This window comes from Entelurus aequoreus, linkage group LG17 (assembly GCF_033978785.1).
Source record: "Entelurus aequoreus isolate RoL-2023_Sb linkage group LG17, RoL_Eaeq_v1.1, whole genome shotgun sequence".
NCBI lineage: Eukaryota > Metazoa > Chordata > Actinopteri > Syngnathiformes > Syngnathidae > Entelurus > Entelurus aequoreus.
Genome location: NC_084747.1, coordinates 15,628,265 through 15,650,764, shown reverse-complemented (window position 1 = coordinate 15,650,764; position 22,500 = coordinate 15,628,265). Strand labels below are relative to the sequence as shown.

Genomic DNA, 22,500 nt, shown 5'->3' with positions numbered 1-22,500 from the left:
TCTGGGAGAGACTAGCAATTTGAATTCCCCATTGAGGGAATGCTGGTCGACGCAACAGGATACATCACATATTTCCAGTTTCTCATTACAGCATGTCCGAAAAACGGTAGGAAGAAGCGGAGCGTATAGTTGCTGGGAGTCTATTAACACTAGGGTTGTGAACGATAAACCGATGCGACCGAGTATTCGATTCAACAAGTGAGCGATTAGATTGCATCGGTAGCAGACTCCTCAATCAATGCGAATAATCCATGAATTCTTAGCTGAATCGGTTATAGAGTCATGGATCGGTTATCGCGAGACTTTCATGGGTTGGCTAGATTACAATATGCGTCAGCGTCTCTAAAACAACGCGAGAGCTAAAGCTACTCGCCAAACGCGGTAGCCGCCTAGCTGGTATTAGCACGAGTGATAAACAAGAGACAACACGGAAAATGAATGTGGAGGAGAACGAAAGCGTCAGTCTGACCGAAGGTGATAATGGAATGAGAAAGATTTTCAACGCATCGGGGAGACAGAAATCCAAAGTGTGGAAAGTTTTTGGGTTTTATAAGAAGGAAGGGAAGCTCGACAGAAGCCATGCTATTTGTAAATTGTGTCGAGCATCGTTGACGTACACTGGCAGCACTACAAATCTCGACCAGCATGCAAAGAGGAAATACGGCCAAGAGTACGGTGAGTTAAAACCCCGTGCCAACGAGCAATCTCACATTTTGAGATGTGTTATAGGTGTGTAACTTGTTTACATTGTAATGTTGCACCTTTGTTACCTACCTCTAGTGTTCAAAACTATGCTCAGGCTGAAATATTGAATCTTTGTTACCTACCTCTAGTGTTCAAAACTATGCTCAGGCTGAAATATTGCACTTTGTTGTTACTATTCTGTGCTACTTTTACCTCTGGAGTTACCATCTTACAATTCAGCCAGACTTTTTTTGGTCCATGTCTAAAAATAAATACATTGACATGTGATTTTGTTGTTCTGTCTTTTTTTGCCAGTGCCATAGAGCCAGGATGCTTGGGGATTTGGAGTCTTGAATATTAACCGTCAAATCGAATCGTATCGTTCGGAATCGAATCGGTCTGTAATAAAAGGATATCGTTTTTGAATCGAATCGTAACCTGTGTATCTAGATGCATATCGAATCGTTTATCAGAGAGAGATGTGCAACCCTAATAACACATAATTCCACATCATCAAAATCCAGCTGAGTTTTATCAATCCATTGTTGTGTTACTAACCAAAAGGCTAAGAAAAATTCCAGATTACACAGAATACTATTTAGTTTTCAATATTGTAATTATGTCAGCAAGTGTTGATTACTGGAAGTGTACTTTTACACTAGTAGTTTCTGAGTCAGAGTAGTCAGTAAAGTAAGGTTTTACATTTCTCCAAGTCAATTAGGGGGGATGTTTACTGCTGTGGGCTTACATCAGGCCTGACAAGATGTTCATTAAGATGTTCAATCCGGCCCGCCGGACGTTCTACATAATTTTGGTAGACCTTTAACATCAAAACTGCAACCGCCATTATGATGTGCAGTGCTGTTTTTCAATGACTGTAAGTCTTGAACTATAGGAAGTATTTCAATGGTTCAAATTTGCGCTTTTGAGTGATATACGAGGTTATTACGGTAATCTACGTCACAGCAGTTCAGACGAGGAAAAAAGCAGAGTGGGCGGGGTTTGTTTTTCGGAGCAGCCAGCCCGAAACGCTTGTGTCAGGAACAGATGCGGAAGCAAATTTGTACAACAAATGTCTGCATAAAAATGACAATACATCACACTGTAGGTGTGTGGAGGGGGGCGTGGCCTGCGGGCCTGCCGCAGAGCGGGGTGTGTAAGGACCGGCCTCGAAGCCAGTGGCAGGTGAGTAGATTGCCCAGCTTGGGCTTGTTATCTAATCACCTGTCGCCTTTATTAGCAGCAGCCGGGCAGAGACACGTTGTTGGGAGTTGGTGAGAGAGAGACACACGCAGGAGAGCAGAGCGAGACACGCACAGAGCCAGAATAGAGACACGCCGGATTGGAAAGTCCCAGAGACATTGCTGGAAAGCAATCCAGAGTTGTGTGGACATAAATAAAACTTGCTCAACCCTGTACACTGGCCTCAGACAAATCTATCGGCCTCAGAAGAACCCACCACAAGAGGGAAACCTCTACAAGGTGTTTATTACCCTTGTTTTTTTGTTACATTTTTGTTGTGTTTTGCTTAATTGTAAAAGATGTCTATCAAGGAGCTGGTCAGAGAAGTAAAAGAGGAGCGACGTTCATATGTTGTTAAAGGCCTACTGAAAGCCACTACTACCGACCACGCAATCTGATAGTTTATATATCAATGATGAAATCTTAACATTGCAACACATGCCAATACGGCCGGGTTAACTTATAAGGTGCAATTTTAAATTTCCCGCTAAACTTCCGGTTGAAAACGTCTATGTATGATGACGTATGCGCGTGACATCAATGGTTGAAACGGAAGTATTCGGACACATTGTATCCAATACAAAAAGCTCGGTTTTCATCACAAAATTCCACAGTATTCTGGACATCTGTGTTGGTGAATCTTTTGCAATTTGTTTAATGAACAATGAAGACTGCAAAGAAGAAAGCTCTAGGTGGGATCAGTGTATTAGCGGCTGGCTGCAGCAACACAACCAGGAGGACTTTGACTTGGATAGCAGACGCGCTGTCCGACGCTAGCCGCCGACCGCACGGATGATCGGGTGAAGTCCTTCGTCGCTCCGTCGATCGCTGGAACGCAGGTGAGCACGGGTGTTGATAAGCAGATGAGGGCTGGCTGGCGTAGGTGGATAGCTAATGTTTTTAGCATAGCTCTGTGAGGTCCGGTTGCTAAGTTAGCTTTAATGGCGTCGTTAGCAACAGCATTGTTAAGTTTCGCCAGGCTGGAAAGCATTAACAGTGTAGTTACATGTCCATGGTTTAATAGTATTGTTGATTTTCTGTCTATCCTTCCAGTCAGGGGTTTATTTCTTTTGCTATCACGTTAGCTCCGTAGCTAAAGTGCTTCGCCGATGTGTTGTCGTGGAGATAAAAGTCACTGTGAATGTCCATTTCGCGTTCTCGACTCTCATTTTCAAGAGGATATAGTATCCGAGGTGGTTTGAAATACAAATCCGTGATCCACAATAGAAAAAGGAGAGAGTGTGGAATCCAATGAGCCAGCTTGTACCTAAGTTACGGTCAGAGCGAAAAAAGATGCGTCCTGCACTGCACTGTAGTCCTTCACTCTCACGTTCCTCATCCACGAATCTTTCATCCTCGCTCAAATTAATGAGGTAATCGTCGCTTTCTCGGTCCGAATCGCTCTCGCTGCTGGTGTAAACAATGGGGAAATGTGAGGAACCTTTCAACCTGTGACGTCACGCTACTTCCGGTACAGGCAAGGCTTTTTTTTTTATCAGCGACCAAAAGTTGCCAACTTTATCGTCGATTTTCTCTACTAAATCCTTTCAGCAAAAATATGGCAATATCGCGAAATGATCAAGTATGACACACAGAATGGATCTGCTATCCCCGTTTAAATAAAAACATTTCATTTCAGTAGGCCTTTAATATTCAGTGTTTTATTGTTCATAGTTAATATTGTAAATGCCACTTTCTTTATTTTCATGTACATTTTGGGTGTCCCATTCAGTAAAAAAACATTTAAAATTCCATTCCGTTGTTTTGAGGTGGTCTGTCATAACTTTTTTAGAATTCCATCGGACATTGTGACTTTTGGTATTAGTGTTCCTGAAAAAAAGGGACCCAAACACACATACTGTACAGCAGATTTGTACATCTAAATGTGTATATATCATTCATACACACATACACATTGGCCCCCCCAGACACATTTTTTCTCTCTATGTGGCCCCCGAGTCTAAATATTTGCCCAGCTCTGGCTTATATTATATGCATTCCACTTGATTTAACTGTATTGTCTCACATTTGAGAAAGGGGAGAACACATAATATACGGCAGGGTAAGAGCAACATAAAAGTCGTCAATAACATCACAAAAAGAAAGATAAAAGAGCACAGATTAAGAACAAAATGGGGGACTGATTGGAAAACGTTTCTGCCTTATCATATAGTTTTTGCTAAAGCTGCATATGGACAAGCACACATGGCAGAGTAAGAACACGCCTCTCGAAGTCCCATGAAGACTGTGCCATATTTGGTCAGGGCTACCCAAGTGCAGTTTGGGTAGACATCAGTAAAGCCTGACACCCACCTATATTCTTCTCACCGTGACTACAACATGTAGATGTGCTGTGAACCAACCATTTTTCTAACCGTATCATACTTTCAAATGTCTATAACGTAATTTGTCTATGATGCAACATTTAAAGGCAGGGGTAATCTGAGGGGTATCCCTTCTGTCTACTTGTGATGTCACATGTTCAAATATTACCAACAAATGTACACTGAGTCCTCATCTGATGGTGGTCGGTAGAAACAAAATGGGAAGGTGTAGTTTCAGGCAGATCGATTCGGCGTGGCGAAGTTGGGAAAGTGGTCGTGCCAGAAATCTGAGGGTTACTGGTTCAATCCCCACCTTCTACCATCCTAGTCACGTCCGTTGTGTGCTTGAGCAAGACACTTCTCCCTTTCTCCTGATGGGTCCTGGTTAGTGCCTTGCATGGCAGTGTCTTACTGCATCTTTCACCGCACACCTAAGTGATGTTTTCTTCTGAGTGTGTTCTCTTGTGTTTAGTCATATTTTTCTTTTGAGAAAAGCCTTTGCCACAAACTGAACAGTTAAACGGTTTTTCGTGTGTGTGTGTTGTCATGTGTTGAGTCAAATTACCCTTCTGTGAAAAGCTCTTACAACAAACTGTACAGTTAAATGGTTTTACACCTGTATGTGTAGTCATGTGTGGAATCAAATTACCCCTTTGGGAAAAGTATTTGCCACAGACCAAACAATTATATGGTTTTTCTCCAGTGTGTGTTCTCATGTGTTCAGTCAAACTACTCTTCAGAGAAAAGTCTTTACCACAAACCGAACAACTAAATAGTTTTTCTCCCGTGTGTGTTCTCATGTGTTGAGTCAAGTTACCCTTCAGAGAAAAGCTTTTACCACAAACCGAACAACTAAATAGTTTTTCTCCTGTGTGTGTTATCATGTGGTCCGTCAAACTACTCTTCAGAGAAAAGGTTTTACCACAGATCGAACAACTAAATAGTTTTTCTCCCGTGTGTGTTCTCATGTGTTGAGTCAAGTTACCCTTCACAGCAAAGCCTCTACCACAAACCGAACAAATAAATGGTTTTTCTCCTGTGTGTGTTCTCATGTGTTGGGTCCAGTTTCTCTTGTTAGTAAAATGTTTTGCACAAACTGAGCAGCTCAAACGTTTGCCTCGCTTTTTTTCAAAGCATTCAAAGTGTTCTTTGTCGACTGAATTAAATGATTTTTCTCCTGCATGTGTTCTCATGTGTTGGCTCAAATAACTCTTCTGAGAAAAGTATTTGCCACAAACTGAACAACCAAATATTTTTTCTCCTGTGTGTGTTATCATGTGTGCAGTCAAGTTGCACTTTATAGAAAAGCCTTTACCGCAAACTGAACAGACAAATGGTTTTTCTCCTGTGTGTGTTCTCGTGTGATAAGTCAGATTGCTTTTTTTAGTAAAGGTTTTCGCACAAACTGAGCAGCTGAAATGTTTTTTACCTCTTATCTTTTTAGAGCCTTCAGAGTGTTTGTTGTCAGTGTGAGTCCTCATATCCCCTTCACAGTCTGTATCGCTGCTCAAAGTTACTTCAACCTCGTCTTCAGCCTCACTATCTGATAGTGGAGCTAAGAGGTTGTCTACTTGTGGTTTCTCTTCATCATCTTCAGTCTTCACAGAGACAACAGTCAGTGGCAACTTGGTGAGATCAGCTTCCTCTCGTCCTAGAAGACACTCTCCCTCCTGAGTGATCCAGAGTTCATCCTCTTCCTTTTTAATGTGGGGTGGTTGTGGAGTCTCCTGCTTCAAAGTGGAGCTCCCTCCTGCCGACTGAGGAGGAAGTTCTTCTGGATGATCAATCAGCTGCACATCGTCTGCGGAACACACACACAACACAAACACACTTTACCCGTTTTCTTCTATGTACTGTATGTGTGTGTAGTGTTTCATGTCCATTCATTTAGTGCCTTGCCAGAATGATGGATCAATGTTTCCATGACTTGGCTTAGACCCAGACAATTGGAGCTAGAATCAGTGTAAACAAAAACATCTGTTTCGATTGAATTAGGATATGTCAAACTAGCAGAAGGGAAAAAAACGATACGGCAAAATATCGCTATACTTTTTCTAACAATATAATATACATTTTTTGAAATCGTTTAATTTCCAAATCATGTTTTGGGCATTCAAAAAGCCCCTTTCCACAGCAGGAACTTTCCCATTCACCACAGCCAATGAAATACCCCCCGGGCGTTTGCACCCAAAACAACCCGAGCAAATAATTTGGTCCCGAGGAGCTTAGTGGGACTTTGGAAAGTTCCTGCAAGAACCTTTGAGAAGCGGACTGTGTTGTCGAACGCACACAGTTGGGCCTTTCCTAAAACCTTGAGTCCAAAATTTCAGCCGCCATTAGAGTATGCAGGACAACTTGTCTTTTCTTATTTCTATTACAACATACTTGACACCGGGAGAAAGAAAAACCCAAGGAACTTTTGACTTGCAGGAATTTTTGCAGGCCATCTGTGTGAATAGAACCTTTATTTAACCAGATAAGAAAACCCATTGAGATCAAGATCTCTTTCACAAGGGTGACCTGGCCAAGAGGTCAACAGCACATGTCACAGAGCAGTTTCAAAAATAATACATTAAGACATACATTTTAAAATACATAAGAGAACCGTAAAACAACAGAGATTTACATCTTTAAAAACACAGGCACTGTGCAAACGTCTCTCGCTGTTTGTCCCTCAGGACAGAACGGAAGGCTCCAAATGGAAGTAGTTCTGTAAGTTTCAGTTTCGTCTGCAATGCATTCCATGCCATAGGGGCAGCAATGCCAAAAGCTCTTTTGCCAAATTCAGTCCGTACATGAGGAACAGTTAAAACATACAAATTGTTAGAACGTAATGCGTAAGAGCTGCTTTTTCTTTGTAACAGAGTACACAAGTATGGAGGTATTAAACCTAAAAGAGCCTTATAAATGATAGTCAGCCAATGTGTGTATCTGCGTGCACTCAATGAAGATAAGTCTGACTTCATATACAGTTGACAATGGTGGGTGAGACTACGACAGCCAGTAACAAATCTTAGTGCTGAGTGAAAAACAGTGTCCAAGGACTGGAGGCATTTAGATGAAGCACTAAAATAAAGCACGTCTCCATAATCAATTACAGGCAAGATAGTTGCTGTCACCAATTTCTTTCTGACTTTAAGAGAGAAGCAGTTTTTATTTCTAAAACAGAAACCAAGCTTTACCCTAAGCTTAGAGACCAAGTTGTTAATATGGGCTTTAAAGGCCTACTGAAATTAATTTTTTTAATTTAAACGGGGATAGCAGATCTATTCTATGTGTCATACTTGATCATTTCGCGATATTGCCATATTTTTGCTGAAAGGATTTAGTATAGAACAACGACGATAAAGATTGCAACTTTTGGTATCTGATAAAAAAAGGCTTGCCCCTACCGGAAGTAGCGTGACGTAGTCAGTTGAACATATACGCAAAGTTCCCTATTGTTTACAATGATGGCCGCATGAAGTGAGAGAGATTCGGACCGAGAAAGCGACAATTTCCCCATTAATTTGAGCGAGGATGAAAGATTTGTGGATGAGTAAAGTGCAAGTGAAGGACTAGTGGGGAGTGGAAGCTATTCAGATAGGGAAGATGCTGTGAGAGCCGGGGGTGACCTGATATTCAGCTGGGAATGACTACAACAGTAAATAAACACAAGACATATATATACTCTATTAGCCACAACACAACCAGGCTTATATTTAATATGCCACAAATTAATCCTGCATAAAAACACCTGCGTGTTTGTTACGCTAGCTCCTAGCTCCTCTGCTAGCTCCTAGCTCCATAGAACACGCCAATACAATTCAAACACCTGATCAACACACACAATCACTCAGCCCAAAAGACCGTTCACCTAACCCAAGGTTCATAAAGCTTATATATTTTTAAAAAGTTACGTACATACGCAAAAAAAAGTTGCGCACATACGGTCAAGCGATCAAATGTTTAGAAGCCAAAGCTGCATACTCACAGTAGCACGTCTGCGTCTTTGTCATCCAAATCAAAGTAATCCTGGTAAGAGTCTGTGTTGTCCCAGTTCTCTACAGGCGTCTGTGTATCGAAGTCAAAAGTCCTCCTGGTTAGAGTCTCTGTTATCCGAGTTCTTCCATCTTGACTGCATCTTCCGGGAATGTAAACAAAGAAGCGCCGGCTGTGTACTGTTGTTGCTGACTACGTTCGAAAAATACGTCCATTTCGCACCGACAACTTTCTTCTTTGCTTGCTCAGCTTCCTTCTCCATAATGCAATGAACATGATTGCAACAGATTCACGAACACAGATGTCCAGAATACTGTGGAATTATGAAATGAAAACAGAGCTTTTTCGTATTGGCTTCAATGTGGAAGGCATACCCGTGTTCGCCGGTCTACGTCACGCGCATACGTCATCCTCAGAGGCGTTTCGAACCGGAAGTTTAGCGGCAAATTTAAAATGTCACTTTATAAGTTAACCCGGCCGCATTGGCATGTGTTATAATGTTAAGATTTCATCATTGATATATAAACTATCAGACTGCGTGGTCGGTAGTAGTGGCTTTCAGTGGGCCTTTAAATGAAAGCTCCTGATCAAGAGTAAAACCCAAGTACTTGTAATTTAAGACCTGTGTGCTGAAGAACGCTGATTAGAGGAAATGTCTTGCAGTGTTTAAAGGCCTACTGAAAGCCACTACTACCGACCACGCAGTATGATAGTTTATATATCAATGATGAAATCTTAACATTGCAACACATGCCAATACGACCGGGTTAACTTATAAAGTGACATTTTAAATTTCCCGCGAAACTTCCGGTTGAAAAAGCCTTTGGAGGATGACGTATGCGCGTGACGTAGCCAGGGGAACAGAAGTATGGCTTCCCCATTGAATCCAATACAAAAAGCTCTGTTTTCATTTCATAATTCCACAGTATTCTGGACATCTGTGTTGGTGAATCTTTTGCAATTTGTTTAATGAACAATGGAGATTGCAAAGAAGAAAGTTGTAGGTGGGATCGGTGTATTAGCGGCTGGCTGTAGCAACACAACAAGAAGGACTTACTTGGATAGCAGACGCACCAGCCGATGCTAGCTGCCAACCACATCTGTGTTGGGGTGAAGTCCTTCATCGCGCCGTCGATCGCTGGAACGCAGGTGAGCACGGGTGTTGATGAGCAGATGAGGGCTGGCTGGCGTAGGTGGAGCGCTAATGTTTTTATCATAGCTCTGTGAGGTCCGGTTGCTAAGTTAGCCTTAGCGTCGTTAGCAACAGCATTGTTAAGCTTTGCCAGGCTGAGAATTATTAACCGTGTAGTTACATGTACATGGTTTAATAGTATTGTTGATCTTCTGTCTATCCTTCCAGTCAGGGATTTATTTATTTTGTTTCTATCTGCATTTGAGACAGATGCTATCACATTAGCTCAGTAGCTAAAGAGCTTCGTCGATGTATTGTCGTGGAGATAAAAGTGACTGTGAATGTCCATTTCGCGTTCTCGACTCTCATTTTCAAGAGGATATAGTATCCGAGGTGGTTTAAAATACAAATCCGTGATCCACAATAGAATAAGGAGAGAGTGTGGAATCCAATGAGCCATCTTGTACCTAAGTTACGGTCAGAGCGAAAAAAGATACGTCCTGCACTGCACTGTAGTCCTTCACTCTCACTACCCTCATCCACAAATCTTTCATCCTCGCTCAAATTAATGGGGTAATTGTCTAAGGCTGAAACGACGCGTCGACGTAGTCGACGTCATCGGTTACGTAAATACGTCGACGCCGTTTTTGTGCGTCGACGCGTCGCATAATGACGTCACACTACCGTCATGGCGAAGCGCAAAGCAGACGATCAAAGAAGACGATGCGAGCGGTGCGAGCGAGGGGGGAAAAGCATGCCAAAAGTGGTCAAAAGTGTGGGAGTATTTCAATAAACGGCCTAATAATGTTGTTGTATGCACACTGTGTCGAGCGGAAATGGCCTATCATAGCAGCACAACGGCTATGAACGAACATTTGAAAAGAAAACCATCAACTAGTCAATCGTCCGCGCGAGCATACGTTGTCATCATTACACAAAAACATGAATGTGTCATTTGTATCTGCTAGGGGTGTAACGGTACGTGTTTTGTATTGAACCGTTTCGGTACGGGGCTTTCGGTTCGGTACGGGGGTGTACCGAACGAGTTTCTAAGCCAAAGCTAAAGTCTTAAAGGCCTACTGAAATGAATTTTTTTTATTTAAACGGGGATAGCAGATCTATTCTATGTGTCATACTTGATCATTTCGCGATATTGCCATATTTTTGCTGAAAGGATTTAGTATAGAACAACGACGATAAAGATTGCAACTTTTGGTATCTGATAAAAAAAAGGCTTGCCCCTACCGGAAGTAGCGTGACGTAGTCAGTTGAACATATACGCAAAGTTCCCTATTGTTTACAATGATGGCCGCATGAAGTGAGAGAGATTCGGACCGAGAAAGCGACAATTTCCCCATTAATTTGAGCGAGGATGAAAGATTTGTGGATGAGTAAAGTGCAAGTGAAGGACTAGTGGGGAGTTGAAGCTATTCAGATAGGGAAGATGCTGTAAGAGCCGGGGGTGACCTGATATTCAGCTGGGAATGACTACAACAGTAAATAAACACAAGACATATATATACTCTATTAGCCACAACACAACCAGGCTTATATTTAATATGCCACAAATTAATCCTGCATAATAACACCTGCGTGTTTGTTATGCTAGCTCCTAGCTCCTCTGCTAGCTCCTAGCTCCATAGAACACGCCAATACAATTCAAACACCTGATCAACACACACAATCACTCAGCCCAAAAGACCGTTCACCTAACCCAAGGTTCATAAAGCTTATATATTTTTAAAAAGTTACGTACGTGACGCGCACGTAGGTACGGTATGTGTTATGCTAGCTCCTCTGCTAGCTCCTAGCTCCATAGAACACGCCAATACAATTCAAACACATGATCAACACACACAATCACTCAGCCCAAAAGACCGTTCACCTAATCCAAGGTTCATAAAGCTTATATATTTTTTAAAAGTTACGTACGTGACGCGCACGTAGGTACGGTATGTGTTATGCTAGCTCCTCTGCTAGCTCCTAGCTCCATAGAACACGCCAATACAATTCAAACACATGATCAACACACACAATCACTCAGCCCAAAAGACCGTTCACCTAATCCAAGGTTCATAAAGCTTATATATTTTTAAAAAGTTACGTACGTGACGCGCACGTAGGTACGGTACGTGTTATGCTAGCTCCTCTGCTAGCTCCTAGCTCCATAGAACACGCCAATACAATTCAAACACATGATCAACACACACAATCACTCAGCCCAAAAGACCGTTCACCTAACCCAAGGTTCATAAAGCTTATATATTTTAAAAAAGTTACGTACATACGCAAAAAAAAGCCAAAGCTGCATACTCACAGTAGCACGTCTGCGTCTTTGTCATCCAAATCAAAGTAATCCTGGTAAGAGTCTGTGTTGTCCCAGTTCTCTACAGGCGTCTGTGTATCCAAATCAAAAGTCCTCCTGGTTAGAGTCTCTGTTATCCGAGTTCTTCCATCTTGACTGCATCTTTCGGGAATGTAAACAAAGAAGCGCCGGCTGTGTACTGTTGTGGCTGACTACGTTCGAAAAATACGTCCATTTCGCACCGACAACTTTCTTCTTTGCTTGCTTGGCTTCCTTCTCCATAATGCAATGAACATGATTGAAACAGATTCACGAACACAGATGTCCAGAATACTGTGGAATTATGAAATGAAAACAGAGCTTTTTCGTATCGACTTCAATGTGGAAGGCATACCCGTGTTCGCCGGGCTACGTCACGCGCATACGTCATCCTCAGAGGCGTTTCGAACCGGAAGTTTAGCGGCAAATTTAAAATGTCACTTTATAAGTTAACCCGGCCGTATTGGCATGTGTTATAATGTTAAGATTTCATCATTGATATATAAACTATCAGACTGCGTGGTCGGTAGTAGTGGCTTTCAGTAGGCCTTTAACAAGCTACTTTGCTCCGTCTGCCTCTGTCTCAGCACGCAGCATTGTCCCACCCACACAACCATCTGATTGGTACACACGCAGCATTGTCCCACCCACACAACCATCTGATTGGTACACACGCAGCATTGTCCCACCCACACAACCATCTGATTGGTACACACAAAGCATTATCAGCCAATCAGCAGTGCGTATTCAGAGCGCATGTAGTCAGCGCTTCAGCGTGGAGCAGATAGGTGTTTAGCAGGTGAGCATCAGGCAGCGGACTGAATGATAATAAACACCTCCCAGTCAACTACTAGTAACATCACTATGAGCCCGTTGACCTTCTAGAAACTTAAACTGTAGCTCAGCTCACTCGCAATCCTGGCTTGAGGTGAAGGCTAATTAGCTCTCAGTTCCAGCCACATCGACCCCTTCTGAGCGCCTATTTTCAGCTGCTGGGAATATTGTAAACAAGAAAAGAACCAAAGCATGTAAACATGCTAACCTTTCTTCATTACAACTGTTAGACACTCACTGGAATGAGTAGAATTGGTTATTGTGTACTGTGTTGGACTGGATGTTTTTTTTGCACATTTTAAAAGCAATACTTAATGTTTACAGTGCTCCAGAATATTTAGATTGGCACTTTTTTGTATTGGATGTTTATCTTTATTTTTGCACATTTTAGCAAATAAGCAATACTTTCACTTTTGTTAAAATGTTTACACTGTTGTTACAGAATATTTCGTTTTACACTTTTTTGTATTGGATGTTTATCTTTAGTTTTGCACATTTTAAAGCAAAATAAGCAACTTACTTTTGAAATGCTTATACTATTGCAGAATATTAAGATTTGCACTGGATGTTGACTTTTATATTTGCACATTAAAAAGCAAATAAGCTACTTTTAATTTTGTTAAATGTTAAAAGTTTTAAATGTTTACATTGTTACAGAATATTTAGTCATGTTGTTGTCAATGTTGACTGAGTGGCCATACTTCTTTTTTTTTGTAAATAAAAGCCATGCCTTTTGAAAAAACGGGCCTACATTTATTTTTTTATCTTCATTTTGAATAAAAAAATAATCGGTAAAAGGAAAAATAATCTATAGATTAATCGAAAAAATAATCTATAGATTAACCGATTAATCGAAAAAATAATCTATAGATTAATCGATAGAAAAATAATCGTTAGCTGCAGCCTTATAATTGTCGCTTTCTCGGTCCGAATAGCTCTAGCTGCGTTGAAAACAATAGGAAAATATGAGGATGCGAACAACTGACTACGTCACGCTACTTCCGGTAGGGGCAAGGCTTTTTTTTATCAGAGACCAAAAGTTGCGAACTTTATCGACGTTGTTCTATACTAAATCCTTTCAGCAAAAATATGGCAGTATCGCAAAATGATCAAGTATGACACATAGAATGGATCTGATATCCCCGTTTAAATAAAAAAAAATCATTTCAGTAGGCCTTTAAACTAGTATGCATTTAATGTTGCACATTATTTTTTACAAACCTCATTTTGATACGCCAAGCTAAGAGAAGTGGACAGACTCTTTTAAACATATTTACGGAGGATTGTAACATATTCAGCCAGACTTCGAAGTGGCGACTCCAGCGGCTCACTTGGACTTAGTGATCTTGTTGTTCGAAGATACAAAACCCAAAACCAGTGAAGTTGGCACTTTGTGTAAATGGCAAATAAAAACAGAATACAACGATTTGCACATGCTTTTCAACCTATATTCAATTGAATAGACTGCAAAGACAAGATACTTAACATTCGAACTGGTAAACTTATTATCTTTTGCAAATATTAGCTCATTTGGAATTTGATGCCTGCAACATGTTTTCAAAAAAGCTGGCACAAGCGGCAAAAAAGACTGAGAAAGTTGAGGAATGCTCATCAAACACTTTTTTGGAACATCCCACAGGTGATCGGGCTAATTGGAAACAGGTGGGTGCCATGATTGGGTATAAAAGCAGCTTGCATGAAATGCTCAGTCATTCACAAACAAGGATGGGGCGAGGGTCACCACTTTGTCAACAAATGCGTGAGCAAATTGTAGAACAGTTTAAGAACAACATTTGTCAACGAGCTATTGCAAGGAATTTAGGGATTTCACCATCTACGGTCTGTAATATCATCAAAAGGTTCAGAGAATCTGGAGAAATCAATGTACGTAAGCGGCAAGGTCCGTGACCTTCGATCCCTCAGGCGGTACTGCATCAAAAAGCGACATCAGTGTGTAAAGGATATCACCACATGGGCTGAGGAACACTTCAGAAAACCACTGTCAATTAACTACAGTTCGTCGCTACATCTGTAAGTGCAAGTTAAAACTCTACTATGCCAAAGCCATTTATCAACAACACCCAGAAACGCCGCCGGCTTCGCTGGGCCAGAGCTCATCTAAGATGGACTGATGCAAAGTGTAAAAGTGTTCTGTGGTTTGACAAGTCCACATTTCAAATTGTTTTTGGAAACTGTGGACGTCGTGTCCACCGTGATTTTTCTCAAGTTTTTATCACCACTGTTTATATTCATCCAAGGGCAGACGCTGCACTGGCCTCTTAGTGCAGATGTATGGGGACGGCGTGGCGCGGTAGGGAGAGTGGCCGTGCCAGCAACCTGAGGGCTCCTGGTTCAATCCCCACCTACTACCAACCTCGTCATGTCCGTAGTGTCCTTGAGCAAGAAACTTCACCCTTGCTCCTGATGAGTCATGGTTAGGGCCTTGCATGGCAGCTCCCGCCATCAGTGTGTGAATGTGTGTGTGAATGGGTGAATGTGGAAATAGTGTATACTTGTATAGAAAAGCGCTATACAAGTATAACCCATTTACCATTTGTGGAGGGGGGCATGTCCTGTACATCTTCTCAGGAAAATCATACAGTTGATGTAGATGCCCATATCGGCTGTTCAGATTTACTTTACAAAAGAGAAGTGTAGGATACTTCTCTTGTTGCCTTATTTGTATTTGACTTTATTAAATGTATTTATATTCAACATCAGCAAATACGACATGTATAAATATGACGGTAAAATACCAAATAAGCAGTTAGCGAAAATAAAAAACAATACAGAAATGACAATGAGCATTATTACACTACAAATGGAGCAATACACTTTACCTTTATTATCAACAATACAGTTGTTCAAATGCAACAATACATATACGTGATGATAACTTGAGATACGAAAGAATGCAGAAAAATGGAGGGGAAGAAAGAGAAGCAACCTACATTAACCTTGTAGATTGTTATAGTAACAATAGGTTAAGCTTTGTCAGTGTGCCATGTGTTACCCAGTTTACCCTGGGGCAACAACGTTAATATATGTTTGATGAAACGTGATTATGTGCATGAGTGTATGTGTGCATATGTACTTGTATATGTACAGAATATGTATATGTGTTTGTACAGTGAGTGTATATGTACAGTATGTGTATATGTGTGTTTGTACAGTGAATTTATATGTACAGTATGTGTATGTTTGTATGATGAATGTGCGTGTGGATGTACGAACTTTGAGTATGTAAATATGTACTGTATATGTATGTGGGAGCGTAGGTACCTATGTATGTGTGTATGTATGTGAGTATATGTAAATTTGTAGGTACAATACATTTGACTCCCTGTGTGTGTGGGAGCCAGAGTACGGCCCCAGCCCCCCCGACAGCCCAACCCACAAACAGTAGGTGTGGTGCCCAGGGAACCAGGGACCACCGCCCCCACGCAGCCAAGCCGGACAGCGACAGATTTTTTGGCTTTTGACTCGCTCGACCGCTCATAAAAGCAATGGGACTCTGTCTGCGAATGTAGCTTGAAGTTACAATTCCGGTGCAGCAGGTGGCGGTAGCCTACTATGCATTGTAACTCCGCCAATAGCACTTAATTCACCTGGTTGGCCAGAAGAAGAAGAAGAAGACGACGACGACGAAGTAAAAGAAGAACGGACCGAGCGGATCAAAATACGAGGGTAAGACGTCTTGGCAAACAAGTTCAAAAGTGGTCCGAACCTGTGCAGTGTGCAGCACCGACTCGGATTTTCTTAATTTTTATTTTCGGGATTTGAATGCATTTATTTTGAAAGGACAGCTGGAGAGAGACGGAGGAGGGGGGGAGAGAGGGTGAAAAGGGGGATTGATGCGGAGCAAAGCGACTGTCAGGTGGGATCGAACTGGGTCGCCGCAGCGGGTGCTCTACCAGGTGAGATAGGTTAAAGCTGCATCGCTCGCGGCTCGTCATATATTTAACGTTAATCCGCGATTTCACCGAGCGTTTCACTGACGGTGAGCAGCCTGACGCTGTTTGACTCGGGGGCCGGGGCAGACGCACGCAGTAACAGTCACCTGTTACCATGCCGACGAGCTAACGTGTCCAGGTTATAACCCTGTTGTCAATAAACACACGTAAAGACGGTGCTTCAGATACTAATACTAATTTGATACTGTAGTAGTTATCTTTTGTGTATTCATAATGTAAAATGGATGGATGGATGGACGTTTAAAACAAAGCGGTTATTATTAATTAGTAAGTATATATTTTTTGAGCCTTTTTAGAGAAAATCATATCATTGTAGTAAATTATGCAAATTAATCGATGATGTCATGGTGACCACGCCCATAGCCACGCCCCCACCGCCACAGGTATCCTGGCAGTTTATGGGAAACACTGGAATGAATGTTACGTTAACATACCAGGCACGTTCTCAGTTGGTTATTTATGCCTCATATAACGTACACTTATTCAGCCTGTTGGTCACTATTCTTTATTTATTTGAAATTGCCTTTCAAATGTCTATAATTGCTGTTGGGTTTTATCAAATACATTTCCCAAAAAAATGCGATTTATACTCCAGTGCGACTTATATATGTTTTTTTTCCTTCTTTATTATGCATTTTCGGCCGGTGCGGCTTATACTCCGGAGCGACTTATACTCCGAAAAATACGGTATTTAAAAACTGTAGGATTACCGTAATTTCCGGACTATAAGCCGCTACTTTTTCCCCTCGTTCTGGTCCCTGCGGCTTATACAAGGGTGCGGCTTATTTACGGCCTGTTCTTCTCCGACACCGACGAAGAGGATTTCCGTGGTTTTAGTACGCAGGAGGAAGACGATGACACAATGATTAAAGACTGACTTTTCATATACCGGTAGGCTGGTTATTTTGATAACGTACAGGCGAGCACTTTGTATTACTTTGCACCGTTGTATTATTTGTACTCTGCACGAATGCTGTTCGCCATGTCAAAGATGTGAAAGTTTGATTGAATGATTGAAAGATTTATTGTTAATAAATGGGACGCTTAGCGTTCCCAAACAGTCATCTCTGTCCCGACAATCCCCTCCGTGGTAGCAGGAACCCCTATATACTACGGTAATTACACATCAAAACCCTGCGGCTTATAGTCGGGTGCGGCTTATATATGGAGCAATCTGTATTTTCCCCTAAATTTAGCTGGTGCGGCTTATAGTCAGGTGCGGCTTATAGTCCGGAAATTACGGTAAGTTGTTTACCATGCAGCCATGAAGGGCACAAATGCAACGTTATTAGTGATTCCCAGAGCCAAAAAAAAGTCTGCGGGCTATAGAGCGTTTTCTATTCGGGCTCCAGTACTCTGGAATGCCCTCCCGGTAACAGTTAGAGATGCTACCTCAGTAGAAGCATTTAAGTCCCATCTTAAAACTCATTTGTATACTCTTGCCTTCAAATAGACTCCCTTTTTAGACCAGTTGATCTGCCGTTTCTTTTCTTCTCTCCTCTGCTCCCCTCTCCCTTGGGAGGGGGAGTTACACAGGTCCAGTGGCCATGGATGAAGTGCTGGCTGTCCAGAGTCGGGACCCCAGGTGGACCGATATCCTGTGCATCGGTTGGGGACATCTCTACGCTGCTGACCCGTCTCCGCTCGGGACGGTTTCCTGCTGGCCCCACTATGGACTGGACTCTCGCTGATGTGTTGGATCCACTGTGGACTGGACTTTCACAATATTATGTCAGACCCACTCGACATCCATTGCTTTCGGTCTCCCCTAGAGGGGGGGGGGGGGGGGGTACCCACATATGCGGTCCTCTCCAAGGTTTCTCATAGTCATTCACACCGACGTCCCACTGGGGTGAGTTTTTCCTTGCCCGTATGTGGGCTCTGTACCGAGGATGTCCTTGTGGCTTGTGCAGCCCTTTGAGACACTTGTGATTTAGGGCTATATAAATAAACATTGATTGATTGATTGAATGTCACTTCCTGGTCAAAAATGTAGGGGTGTGGCCTAAATTTAGAACCAGCACCGCCTCTAAAACTCTTGTGTTTCGATAGTGGGAGAATGAGATATTTTTAGGTGTTCTTTTTTAACTCATAGTCATGTTTAAAGCAGCTAGTGTTTTCCCATGTCGTGTGTCTTCTCGTGACCTCCTTGCTTTTATCTTATGACCGCTAGCATGTATTGTCTTTGTGTGATGATGTAAATGAGGTGTGGTTGTATTGTATATTAAGTATGTGTCCATGAAAGGGCATTTTATGACTTTTTTCTTAATACTTCTGTATGTTTTTATTGTCATAATTTTATTGCATGATTTTTGTTTCCCTTTAATTTAGGTAGCCAGGGACTGCAGATGGAAATGAGCTATTTAGCTATAATCTGGTACAGAACATATCTGTCTTTGAGCTTAATGTTTCTGTACATTGTCCCTTCAAATACTAAACTAACTAACTCTTTGTTTTGTCTTAAGAGCTCCTGTTTGTCAGCTCACAGAGCTCTTTTGGACAGTTTCTTATCTGTTTTGAAGAAGCAGCTGTGCTCCTTTCTGGGCGAGAAGGGGTCCTTTTTATGTCATTCAAAAGAATTTGGGATTGACCGGTGTGTTTTATTCCCCGAGAGGAAGACTGGTCGCGTGCAACAGTAGTGACATAAAAACGAGGGATGTGATGTTTTGAGCACAGTTTTTAAAATAAAAAATGTAACCTACAATAAATATATGTCTTTCAACCTGTTTAAAAGTCATCATAAATATCTTTTAAATTACACAATTGAAACTAATCTAAAAAATGTTTTAAGCAGTATTTTCTTAAATTAAAATTTAGGAGTCACAATTGGGCACCGCTAATAGAGTACTCTATAAAAGATGATTATGGATTTATTTAACTGATCACTATCTCACCTACTGTGAACTAATACTGTGAACTTCTGGATCTGACTCCCGGGAGAGTTATGGCCATGGAGACCAGCTGCTGGGTCTCTGCCACACCAGAGTCCGTTTGGAGAGACTGAAGGAGATGCGGATGAAGAGACGGGGCCCGCGGAGCTGGCGTTGAACGCCGGGACGGACAAGCTTCACAGCGTCTTGGCTGAATGAGCGGGTATCGGACATCCCCACATCTGCGGTCCTCTCCTAGGTTTCTCATTGTCATCCCATTGGGTTGAGTTTTTCCTTGCCCTGATGTGGGATCTGAGCCGAGGATGTGGTTTGAGACACTCGTGATTTAGGGCTGTATAAGTAAACATTGATTGATTCAGAGCAGCAGTGAAAGGGTGCTTGCTTGGCAGTAGCACATAACAAATATTACAATGATTTACTTTTTTTTTTTGGTAACTTTCTTTTACATTATGAGCTGTGATTTTTGTGGAAAACTTCCCTATCAAAAGTTGACATTAGTCATATTATTCTTGTTCTTTATGACCTCCAATCCTCTGCACGTTGATGTAGACATGTGGTCCAGTCTTCTCTTCCCCAAAATCATTATTTTCTTTACACAAGCGCTTGTTTTGCTCTTCCACTTTCTTCATTTGACTTTTGCATTCTTTCATCTCCTCTGATGTGAACTCCACTGCCTTCTTCAAGCTAACAATCATGGCGGCTCTTTCTTTACATTCTTCAACAAAGTTGGTTGAAATCTCACCAACGCCTTTTAGGACTTGAAATAGCTTTGAAATGACATAACTTCAAGTCACTCACCTTCATCTTTCGTCTTTATCTCCGTTGGTGATTTGCTGGAAGTTGGTGGCGCTGATTCTCTTTCATGTTCTCTTTTAGCGGACGTCGCCATCTTAGCAGAGCAGTAGTCGTCCATCTTCTTCAATCTTCACTCCAGATAACGCTTCATCGATACAAACTCAACTTCGGTCACGTTGATTTAAAAAAAAAGAGGTCAATATTGTGGTATATATATGGCTAGAAGATCGTCAATTCGAAACTTCTTTGGAAAGTCACTGGAGCTCAGTCCGCCATCGTGGTCTTTTTTTTGTATTTACTTTGCCACTTTACGCATGCGCCAGAAGTAAGCAACTTCCGCCCCCTACTTCACAGGAGTTTTTCAAAATAAGGACATTGTGTCGTCCTGAAGTAAATTTTTAATATTATTTACATAATTACTTGATAATACTTTTGTATTAGTGACTGCAATGCTTTAATTTGGAGCTAAAGTTGTTTTTATTTATTGTATGCTATAATCGGTAAACAGCAGTTAGAAGATGTCACTTTTTACTTCCTGTTGGTTGACTTCCGGTATTCGTTCGAAAGCAAGTTTTTTTTTGATTGATTGAAACTTTTGTTAGTATATTGCACAGTACGGTATATTACTTCCTGTTGGTTGACTTCCGGTATTCGTTCGAAAGCAAGTTTTTTTTTGATTGATTGAAACTTTTGTTAGTATATTGCACAGTACGGTATATTACTTCCTGTTGGTTGACTTCCGGTATTCGTTCGAAAGCAAGTTTTTGTTTGATTGATTGAAACTTTTGTTAGTATATTGCACAGTACGGTATATTACTTCCTGTTGGTTGACTTCCGGTATTCGTTCGAAAGCAAGTTTTTGTTTGATTGATTGAAACTTTTGTTAGTATATTGCACAGTACAGTACATATACCGTACAATTTACCACTAAATGGTAACACCCCAATACGTTTTTCAACTTGTTTAAGTCGGGGTCCACGTAAATAAATTCATGGTAGTCGTACATGTTGCGGTTTTCTGTAGTCATTTCTGTTGCCATTCTACACAAAGCAGCGAAGAAGCAATGCCGTAAGTTGTCTTTAACAAGTTAACAGCATGTCAGACACGTTAAGAAAGTGTAATAGTGCCGATATGTTGAAGAGAATTGTCGAATTAGATACAATATGTTGAAGAGAATTGTCGAATTAGATTCAATGTGTTCAAGTCATTCAGGCAGACGGGAGTCTCCCTCTGCCGGACATTTTGGGACATTACAGTTACATTTTGTATGTCATTGTAGACAAATACTGTGAAGAGGTGCATAGCGACTTCTCCAGGGTGTTCCCTGCCTTCCGCCCGAATGCAGCTGAGATAGGCTCCAGTGCCCCCCGCGACCCCACAAGGGACAAGCGGTAGAAAATGGATGGATGGATTGTAGACAAATATGTACAGAGGCAATAAGTGTGTTTGTGTCTCTTTGTTCTTTTCAGTTGTTCACCATCTCGTCTATGGAGAAATGTCAAAAGTAAATGGTCAATCTTACAATGACGTTCTCTTCCTTGACTCCGGTTTGGCTTGGTGTTGAGTCGGCGTTTCTACACGTCTCACGAGAACACTAAACACATTTTACAATTGTTTTAAAACAGCGGTTCGCAAATGTATCTACTAATAACGCCTGATAATCGACAACTACACTTAAAATAACCTTTATCCACCCCCAGAGTTCATTATGCAAATGTAAAATTTCTCATCTTCAGAATCAGAAATACTTTAATAATCTATTTCTATAATCTAATAATTAAGATTTTCAGCACAATCCCATTCAAGATGAGACAAACATTACAGGGAGACAGAACAGACTGAGGCCAAAGAAAAAAAACCTCATAGCCATAACACACATGAGCATGTGTGTAAGAGGGAAACATCAAAACACAAAGGACAGTAAAGACATTAAAAGAGCAGAGCTGATGCAACCATACATTTCTACATACAGCTACAAAAGTCAAAACAAACAAAAACATTTAAAAAAATAAATAAAAACATATACACTGTGGTGGCCTCGGCGGTGTTCCACGCCATCGTATGCAAATGTGAGGTTGCTCATCTTGGCTTGCATTTCATGCTCATAAATAAATTGCTCCATATTTAGATTTTTTTTTTTGGGACTATCAAAACACTTTGAATGTATCACTATATAATCCGCAGGAACCTACATTTGTGTGTTTTTATGCAATCAAACTAAAAATGGATTTGCAACAAAAAAAAAGAAGCAAATATGGCAACACAAGGTGGTACATGTTAAATCAAATATTATACTGCC

At 41.3% G+C, this 22,500-nt stretch overlaps 1 protein-coding gene across 1 annotated transcript; it reads right to left on the bottom strand.

Moving 5' to 3' along the window:
• Positions 1-3,525: 3,525 nt before the first annotated feature.
• Positions 3,526-20,498, bottom strand: LOC133632500 (gastrula zinc finger protein XlCGF57.1-like). The gene is made up of 2 exons (XM_062024954.1): positions 20,205-20,498; positions 3,526-6,051 (listed from the first exon to the last, which is right to left on the bottom strand). The coding sequence occupies exons 1-2, from the start codon at positions 20,317-20,319 to the stop codon at positions 4,682-4,684; spliced, it is 1,485 nt and encodes a 494-aa protein (XP_061880938.1). The 5' UTR covers positions 20,320-20,498; the 3' UTR covers positions 3,526-4,681.
• Positions 20,499-22,500: the final 2,002 nt, after the last annotated feature.